This window comes from Ixodes scapularis, unplaced genomic scaffold, assembly GCF_016920785.2.
Source record: "Ixodes scapularis isolate PalLabHiFi unplaced genomic scaffold, ASM1692078v2 PGA_scaffold8__174_contigs__length_109621045, whole genome shotgun sequence".
In the NCBI taxonomy this organism is placed as follows: domain Eukaryota; kingdom Metazoa; phylum Arthropoda; class Arachnida; order Ixodida; family Ixodidae; genus Ixodes; species Ixodes scapularis.
In genome coordinates, this window is record NW_024609883.1 from 74,363,155 (window position 1) to 74,373,175 (window position 10,021).

The window sequence follows — 10,021 nt, forward strand, 5'->3', positions numbered from 1 at the left end:
AAGTACAAAACAAAGCCACTCTCATCAGAAATAACATATATGTAACCCCAATTATCACTTTGATATGGGGTATGAACTTGCCTTGATTTTTTCAGTGACAATTTTATTAAATTTCGATTCGTTGGGGATGGAGCCGTCTTTATTTTCCTAAAACGCTTCAAGTTTTATTTCCCACTTCCCTAACAGGGTGAGGGAGACCAATATGAGAGCATATAAATTTTTATTTTCTGAGAGTCACCTGCCTTGGCTGAGGTTTTCATAGGGCAATAGAGAAGGATTACGGAGGTGACGAAATAGAGGTTCCTGTTGTAACACTTATTTAAAGAATATAGTCACATCTTATTTGTTCTGGACCAGTCGATGCTCTGATTTTGTCCCCAAGATTGACCTCGTTCGTTCTCTTCGTCTTTTTTAAGGACTACGGGTTTTGGTAGATTCTCAAACTGACGTCCAAAACGCGTTTGATTACACAAAAATAGTAAATACACTGACGCATGTTGTTTTATTTTTTGATTATAGGAAATATTTTGTGACTACGAAGATCATTCTTACCGTTTAAAGAAATGGCTCGTCTCATTTTCATTTTTCTGGTCATCCTGCTGGCACATCAGTGTGGTAAATATTTTACGCAAATTTTATTACATTTTTGTCAGTTTAGTAGTGCCGAAATAAGGCTTGCTTGCTTCTATTCCTTCTAGCATTAGCTATGTGTTTGCATTAGCGAGTCAGTACAGACATTTTATAAAACGTTTCAAATTACACACGCTTTAAAACTACAATACGATACATTCAATTTGCTTTCATTTGTATGTGAATTGTAGATACTTTGCTGCTGCTCACTAAAACGCTTGGAAACTAAAATGTTTTGAAGTTTTAAGAAAGTTTCTTGTAGTCAATCAATAGTTAAGGAGCGACCTCACGTTCACAATATTTAATGTAAACTAATGTGTTACATTGTATCTGCCCTGCCCCATAAAAGAGGGAATTATTCCATTACTTAGAGGCCGACGTACACTTCGAGCTTTCCCCTTTCGCCCACACCTTCCTTTCTATATACTCTCCACTTTTCACCCTGCCCCAATACGTCCCCCCTCGCAGCTTAGGGGAGGAGGACGCTAAGAGGATTATCTTCCCTGCACAAAACCACCTCTGTACGTCGGCCTTCAACCGCTTAGCACTCGTGTGTATTCACATTTATGAGCAATCGTACTGCACTGGATAAATAAGAGACGGGGAGTAGAGGCAACTGACGGCCATTTTTAAGGCGTCTGTTGCAGCGGTGCAAACCTTCCCACAGCAAAATGGCTAAATACCGAGTAATTCAGCGAAGGCTCTGAATAACCCCTACGAATAACGTGGTTGAGAGAAAAGGGCTCCTCTCCGGAACAATCTGTCGACCGGTGTAGATGTCGGGTATGGGAAAATATTATATACCTTAGAGGGTCCTTAATCAGTACGAATAATATATTGAATCTCCAGACATGAAAAAAATCGAGAGTAAAATAGGCACATTCTAAAAAAGTGAGTTTGAATATTCCGAAGAAAACAAGCACGACTCATTTGCCAAGTAGCAAAAAAAAAAAAAAACATCTATAGTCACTGACGGTTTAAAAAACGCAATGCTTCCTGCTTAGTGGACCGTCCTTAGGCATTCTTATCGGTTAAGGCCATAATCTCATAGGCTGAGGAGCGTTAAGAAGATGCACCGAAACCGCCACGCCCCGCGTTCCTAAAGCTCTCGATGACTACATGTTTGGTTCAGACACAAGCTTGGCATGACACTCAGTTATTCTGGTCATTTCCTCAGCGTTCTGATCAGCTGCTTTCCCGTAGATGTTTGGACACTGCTGCATTCCCTGAACTCTAATTGCAAGCTGCAACAAAAGTCATTTTATTTAATTTTATACCTCATTGTTGTCTTTTCAGTGGACGCTATAGATGAAAAGGATCTTCCACCTTACGTGCCTAATAAAGGTCGTTTTCTTGGGCACTTAAAAGACCTTTGTAATAAGTCTTATAAAACGAGGATTGTTGTAAGTAAATTGGACAAGCACAATTCCTAAACTGTGCATGAATGTTTTCGTGTCCGGTGGCTTTGCTACACGGCAGTCGTCTTCCTTTTCAGGCTGAAGCAAACTTACGGAAGTGCAAGATTACATGTGCTAGAGGTGCATTCAATGGTGTTTTTGGAGCGTCTGACACAATCGAACTGAAAGACAACGAACCATGTGACTGGAGCGCGGTGAGCTTTCTTTAGCAAAATTTAATATGTATTTGGAAATACTGCATGAATTTGAAATGTTATTTACTATTTAAACGAGTTTTCCGCCGCATTACGACAAGTGCGAATCAGGGTGAAGCAGGACAATATCATACTTGGGTGAATAATGTTAAAACTTTAATTGCATTACAATCACTGCCTTTGCCCCAAGATTAGTTAAATTACATTTATCATTACTAGTATTTAACAGTAAATAATTTAAAATAGGCAATCATTTCAGAAAGTAATTTAGTTACTTCCCAATTATTATCCACATTCAAATATATGTGTTTATTCATTACCTGGCCATTCAGGACACAGTACACAATGACGTTTTAAATTCATTACTTTGTGCGTCTTCGTATCACACATTCTATATTAAATAATACGGGAGCCGAGCTCTGAATATGATATGATTCAGTTGTTCCATTACACCAAGATTATTAATCTATTTTTTATCATCATAGTTATTTCATAAATGATCTTGGTGTCTGTATTGATAGCTTTCTTTTAGTAACGTCTCTTTCACTGTGAATGGAGCAGAACATTGGGAGTAATTTAACAACCGTGTCTCCAATTTTCAACAGCTTTTTGCCTATTGCACCTGTATATATCTTTAGTTCGATCTCGGCAAGAGTTTGACTCTTTCATTTGGAATTCATTGACCGTGTCCGGAATCGTTGCACTAGAACATGCACAAAAACGAATGATTAGAACAGTGCCTGGCAGATTCAGTAGAAGGCGAAGGAAATTCTACCATTATAAAACTTTATTACACTGATTTTTGTTATCCAAGTTAGTTGTAAGGACAGTTCATTTCTTTCCCTCACAAAGCTGTTCACGGCAACGCGAAATCAGTTGATATATAACGGTCGATAGATTCTCATGACCTGTCTCGGGTCAGCCGAAGCTTTTTAACCATTTTATCCGTCATATATCTCCAATATGTACCCGCTAGCAAGAATTCAAAATGATTATAACGATATAAATCAAGATAACTGTGATATTTTCACCTGTTTTCATGACTTTAATCTGGATATGCGTAATATGATATTTGCTCTCTGAGTATGCCAATGCATGTATCGCATCTTTTTTGGTTTTGTTTCTTCGGCGTTTCTGTTTTCAGTTTTAATACTTGTTTTGTGTTTGATGTCAGCGCACCACTCAGAAGACCAATGTGGTTGGTTATGGGCACAAGCAAAATAAAAAAATTGTCATTAATATTATTGCTAGTAGTAGTAGAAGTAGTAGTAGTGGTAGTAGTAGTGGTAGAAGTAGTAGTAGTAGTAGTAGCAGTAGTAGTAGTATTGTTGTTGTTGTTGCGGGTAAGCATTGAAATAACGGGAGACTGAAGCTGAGAAACTGCAAAAAGAAAAAGTCATATTTCCGTCCCCTTCCTCGAAGTGATATTCTCGCATGTATTTGTGAAAAAGAAATATTGTTTACGATTTAACTGGCAGAAAGTATTTCTATCCTTATAAAACATTTCTTCGCCGGCCGTTGTTTATTGCATAAGTTTTCTGTCACGAAACTGTACACCTCTTTTTTAATGTTTGCAGAGGGTTGTTGGCGAAAATGTGAATTCGAGTACATCAGTCTACTTCATGTCTTAGATGATGTCTGCCGGAAGAGATAAACTTTTTACCCAGCTTGTATTTCCTGTTTATCAACTTTAAAGAGAGTACAACTAGTCTTTATTATTATTTGTGGATATCACTTCGATATCTTATGGCGCCCGAAAACAATCACGAGGTCTTTTTGATGCACCGGAACACAACCACAAGAAAAAAAAAATAAAAATAAAAAACTAGATCATACAGACATTGAAACCTAATACTTCAGACAAAAATGGGCACAATTAAAATACAAAATGTTATAAGGGAAGACAAAATCTTCAAGATTACACTCTTCGAGAGCCTAAAAAAAAAAACAAGGGCGGGGCGAATCACCGTTCAGAAAAAGCCAGCGGGCCTCATCGATCAATTTTCGAGTTTTACAGTTCTGCCCGATTCTCAAGATTCATGCATTTAAAGCTCAACGAGCTCTGCCCGCAATTATGCTCAGAAGAGGGTGTACGTTTTTCTAGCACTTCGTCAATATCTCTACAGTGTGCCGTCCGCGCATCCCGCAAGGACGCCCTGCCGATAATGTGGTGACGTGACTAAAACCACTACATTAATCTTAAAACCATCACTGTGAGCAGGACCTCTAGCGCACTTTCTGCGTCATCCTTCGGAATCGGTTCACGAAAACACGATCGCCTATTGATTAATATCTCGAAGCTCGTTGCCTTTTGAACATTGTTTAAATTTACTTAAACTTTGATATTTTAAAACAGCAATCGAAACATGACCAATCTAACCAGCATTTAAAAGTTAAGTGGTACTTGAGTTAGTTGCTGAACTTGTCTCAACCATTAGCCTCTCGTCTAAAGTTCACCCAGCTCCAAAAAACTAAGCTAAATCTGCAACCATCTAGAGACCACCCATTTTATTGAAAATATATTCCAATGGCCCCGTAAATCTATGCATATAGTAAACATATCTACGTTAGTTACCAGTATAATGCTAAACTTATAGTAATACCAATAATAAGAAATATCTTGTCCAAATTATTACTACAGCAAATGACAATAAAAACAAAAAGAATAACTCGCTGATTAGTATCAAGTTCTACAAAAAGTTTCAGAACCCACAAATAGCGGCGAAAAGACGAAGACAAAGCAGCGATAAAGACAAGGCCTCACCCTCGGCCTATGCGTTCACAATAATTTATCTCAGAGTCCAATCAAAAATAATATTTTTAATCGCCTGTTTACACTCCGTTTCAACTAAAGTCAAGGCGCAGCCGACGCTACGACGATGGGACCAATCGAACAGCATCATAAGCACACCATTATGGTGTTCGTCATATTTCTGTACGTGTTCTATCATCGCTGAACCAACCAAAAACAGAAAAGGCCCAGGGGCTTGCACTTTTGACACTGTTTTATTGGACTCATTAGCTCGCAGCGCCGGCTGCGTTTGGCCTTGCTGAACAAAGTATAGCAAATAAAAGACACACTGCTTCAAATTTATTTAGGTAGTTAACATTGTAATATGTATCGTGTAACTCTTTTTTGCTTTCAGCAATGCATAGGACAGCAAGGATGTGTGTACATCGCATGAAGGGTGAGGTCAACGCTTGAGACCTGCGCCGAGGTTGATGACAGAAAAACAAGCTCTTATCAATTACAATAAAGTAGAAAAAGAAACTTGTAATAATTAAAGAGTGTTGTCGTGTGTTCAATCAACTTATTTTACTTATTTACTTTACGGAATAAGCTCACGATGCAATTCTTTTAACAGAAAATTTCCCAATCATGAAAACTTCACCTTTATAAACTTGTAATTTGGCGTAAAAATACTACATAGAGATGTTCCTAAAGGTCATTCCGTGACACTTGCGTGAATAAAGGGGTCACATCAATAACACCAGACGTGTACAGTACTCATTACAAGTATTCAAATTACTTGTAATGAGTTACTTTTCGTAGTAATTTTTTATTTGTTTGATTACTTTTTGTTGTGTATAGAGGGCGCTGAATTCATGCATTACCAATTATATATCAGAGCATCACCATCGGCATAAAGATCAGTCAGCGTGCAGCCCCTGTCTCGTGTCAGTCATTGTTCTGCGGTCTTCCGGCCGCGTTCGCCGGTCTACACCACACTTTTATTAGGTATTAATCCTAATAGCCATAAGCCATAAGCCCATAAGGCTCTTTTATGGCTCCCCATAAGGGAGCCATAAGCAACCTATTGTTGCTTATGGCTCCCTTTGGTTGTACAAATTTCCTACCAAGAGATTATCGAACCAAATCTCCACACGATGATGGTTTATCAAATTCGGTGGATTAAGAAGATAAATAGTTTACAATACGGTAACTTTAATCAAATACTGAACAGCACGAAGGACCCGAAAAAAACCTTTCGTTAAAAAAAGCGAAGTGAAGTGATCCAAGAAGTAACGGTTACTTTCTCAAGTAACTGCCAATTATTTTTCCTGTCGGGTAATCAAGTAATCTAATTGAATGCTCTTTAAATAAAATTAATTGTAACTGTAATCGATTTTTTTTTTTTAGTAACGTGAACACGACTGGATAGCACGAAGAAAGCCAGAATCGACGTGCTGAACACCCACGTTCTCTGCTACAAAATCAATATTCGTTTGTCTGCACTCTATGCAAATTCGAATCTGTGGATTTCTTCCAGCAATACATGAGTCGTGGAATTAAATAAAAGCAAGCCAAACTGTTTGATGTCCAAGGATATGTAATATATCACAATCGCTTCATTTGCATGGAGAAGAAAATCGAACCAGTTGTATAACTTATGAAAGCAGAGTAGTGCAACCCATTACACGGGAAAGACATTAAGGAGTTTTAGAATAACGTACGCAGTTTTAGCGCACGCCAGCGCTAAACTTAGCGCTTGTATTAGCGCCCGCGACGCAAGAGAGTTTTAGAATAGCGTTTTTCCGTCGCGACGCAAAAGCCCAAGTATCTCGCGCTTGCGACGCCACCAAGACACAGTCACAATTTTTATTTCACACACGAATTGCTGTAACTTTAGAAAGAAACAAGTTTTTTGGTCCAGAGTACCAGTTTAGATTTGTTTAAACACGGGAATGTGACGAGAGCGGTTGACCGGTCGTGTCCGCTTGCATCGCCTCGGCAAGAGAGGTCTCGTGTACTGACCTTCGCACATCGTACCTTCGACGAGAAGTGTTCGCGCGTGGCAAGCATCCTGTTGCCGGTGATCGTTGCCGAACCGAGTACAATTTCGTCTCGTATTGAAAATCGCAGTCCTGAGGATGCCACCGACGTCGCACTCACGACGCCGCCAAAGCAGCAGCCGACATAATCCTGGAAGCCGCCATTTTTGCTTAACTCCGCTCGTCTTGGCTTTAGCCAACTTTTCATCATGAATCCTCCTTGGAGGAGCGCAAAGGCTCTTTGCGTACGCACGCTATGTACGAGAAATAGCGCGCCCCAAAATTGCGCACGCAAAGCGCAAAACCTGGTTTGCCTTCGGAGCTTGCGCAGCGGCGACGACGCTATTCTTTGCGTACGCAAAGCTTTAACGTGCGCTATTCTAAAATTCCCAATTAGAAAAGCAGCTGTACACTAAAATATCTGACTTTTCCAATCTTCAGAAAAGCACGCAATCTACAGAAAAGCAGGGATCGGAACTCGATGCATGACGGAGCTCAAATATGTTAAAGCCTAATGAACCAACATGCCCTGTTAGACTGAGCAATCGTTATACGTCATGCTCCATGTAACAGAGCGAACTGTTCTTCTTTTTGTCTAAAGATATTTCGACCATGTTATTTGCTAAGTTCCTCTGCAGATTGCAGCGATATGCTCTGCCAAGTTCATTGAGGGAAAGTAACCAGCTTGCCCAGCAAACCGAAATGCGCCCTTCATATAGAGGAGCAAAAACACCAAACAACCGTAATGCAATTAAAGCGATTAATGCAAAGGTGCAAGCGTGCTGCACAAAAAATCTTTTGACCCCCTTATTCCCCCTCCAGAAAATATTTTTGTTAAACAACCGTAAGTTGTTTTGAATATGTGATGCTCACTATTTTAATCAATAAAACATTTAAAGAATAAACTCACATAAAATGACAGTTTGTGAAGTGAGACGAGTGCTTACATTCTGATACAACATTATGTGCGAGGAGTATAGTCCGGAGTGACAAGGACCAGGGTAGGCCAAGACCGGTAAGAACTGAGGGTCGCTGTGCAGTGTAGATATTCTGGCTAAAAGTACTTTCCCAGCTTCGTCGTAAAGCCCATAGCGTAGGTTGGTATCAACTACGTCGAAAGGTTTCATTAAGTTGGAACGGGAGCGGCGGGGCGTTCTTCCCTTCTCCCCATTGCTTTTTTACGCCACTGAAAAGTCTCGTTCTCGGCGACAGCCACACTCCTGCAGAAAAATAAAAAAAAAGTCCCGTGACCGGAGCCGATGCAGAAGCCCTTGTGTAGGAGACTCCTAGGGTCGCTTCGGGCTGTTACGTTCACAGTAGACATAGGCCTGCTGCCAAAAATATGTTTAATTGCGACCGCGGTGTGCCGAACGGCTATTCACGCATACAACTACTAGTGCCGAAATGGGTCAACGGGCCTTTCGCTTCTTGAAGGCCCGATCGCCTGATTCTCAACGGCACAGCGAAGCAACGATCGGCGTGATTGTTCCTATCGTATTTCCTTTTGTGGCTGTCTAATTCACTCGTAAAACAATTTGTATAAATGTGTTATTTTGCCAAGTAGTCTGCGAAACGAGTTCGTCAAACCACTTTCCAAGCCTGTACATCTATTTTCGTTAACTTAGACAATTATTGTAGAATTCACTTACTTGATGCGTCGCACTGCAGTAATTCACTTCTGTCGCCCTGTCGTTCCAGATCCAGGCTTCCTTTCTCTTCAACACCTCACTCTCTCTCGCCGTGTCGCTCCCAGGATCTCGAAGGGAAGCGGTAAAGTATGACGCTTGAGTCACCTTCGTGACTGTGGCAGTCTTTCCCGCACCAGGACCGACGTTTATTTTTGGGGGCAACTCTAGGAGCAGGCGAGATGTCACAGGAGCCCGGTGAGGTCAGAGAGACGTGAGCCCGGGACTTACTTTTAAGAAAAAACTGTTCCCAAAAAAGCCCACGCCGATACGAAATGCCACATTCACACGTAATTTCTCAAATGCGCCCAAACGCAGTCCCTGCGACCCGGGCCGTCCCGGCCCACCCAGTGTTTTAATTTGCAGCCACTAGATGGTGCAACGTGAAGTGCCAGATTGCATTCCTGGTTGATATTTGGGTAACTTTCGATGAGGGAAGGGGGGGGGGGGGGTAGTAGTGAAGTGAAGAGATTAACAATATCGAGATTCTGGTGTGTTTGCCTGCCCCCCCCCCCCCCTTTTCACCCTTACACACACACACAGTGCCGTTGTTCAAGGCGCCTCTGACTGTAGGTTGGAAAACTTAAATGGTTTTGATCTGTATAAAAACATAAATAAATTTACTGACAGTGTGACAATGCTATTGGGCCCGAATATAATTATGTGCTTGCAATCTAAACTGCTGATAATGTATTTGCAGGCAGCGTCAATCTGAATCTAATGAAGCTAGTCAATTGTTCAGGAGAAGCTCTGCCCAGTGCTGTTATGCACACGCTTCAGGCCCTTCCATTGTTGACAAAATAGTATTTCACAGTCACTGCACACAAGAGCAGAGAGATCAAAAGTCGCTGTTCTGGGGGTGGGACAACACTGTCATACCACTATAGACAGGCTTTTAACTCAAGAAGTGGTTGTTGACAGCACAGGAGGATTAAAAATAAAAAAAGCGCAGGGACACAGACAGAACAAGAAGCTAGACGAACAAGGCGCTGTTCGTCTACCTTCTTGTCCTTGTCCGTGGCCCTGCGCTGTTTTAATTTTTAATCATGAAATACCAACTAGCCCAAACTTCTACGTTAGTACAGGACAAGTTCATTTCATTACTTCTTTATGCAGCGTAGCACGAGACAGTTATTGCTTACTTGAGATGTGAGTAGTGGCAACGACAAGAGTTGGTAAGGCTGCCAGTATCGCACGTGAATAAATACTATGTTAATGGCGTGATTTCGAAAGGTAGCCTTCATTAATTTACTGCATAAAGCAGCCTGGCTAGGTCTCCACATGGCCTCCTCTCCCTCCATGAAACGTCATCGTAGTCGGA

General features: G+C 41.0%; 1 protein-coding gene across 1 annotated transcript; it reads left to right on the top strand.

The window, feature by feature from the left end:
* The first annotated feature begins 563 nt into the window (after window positions 1-563).
* Window positions 564-5,427, top strand: LOC115311716. Its single transcript, XM_029970493.2, has 4 exons — window positions 564-615; window positions 1,927-2,033; window positions 2,126-2,242; window positions 5,389-5,427. Exons 1-4 carry the CDS (start codon window positions 564-566, stop codon window positions 5,425-5,427), a joined length of 315 nt encoding a protein of 104 aa, XP_029826353.2.
* The last annotated feature ends 4,594 nt before the right edge of the window (window positions 5,428-10,021 follow it).

What these genes read in the sequence shown, in the direction of transcription:
- LOC115311716 (XM_029970493.2), top strand. Translation starts at nt 564, where the DNA reads ATGGCTCGTCTCATTTTCATTTTTCTGGTCATCCTGCTGGCACATCAG. An exon ending in CTTATAAAACGAGGATTGTT is followed by an intron (nt 2,034 to 2,125) that starts GTAAGTAAATTG and finishes CTTCCTTTTCAG; the next exon opens with GCTGAAGCAAACTTACGGAA. An exon ending in AACCATGTGACTGGAGCGCG is followed by an intron (nt 2,243 to 5,388) that starts GTGAGCTTTCTT and finishes TTTTGCTTTCAG; the next exon opens with CAATGCATAGGACAGCAAGG.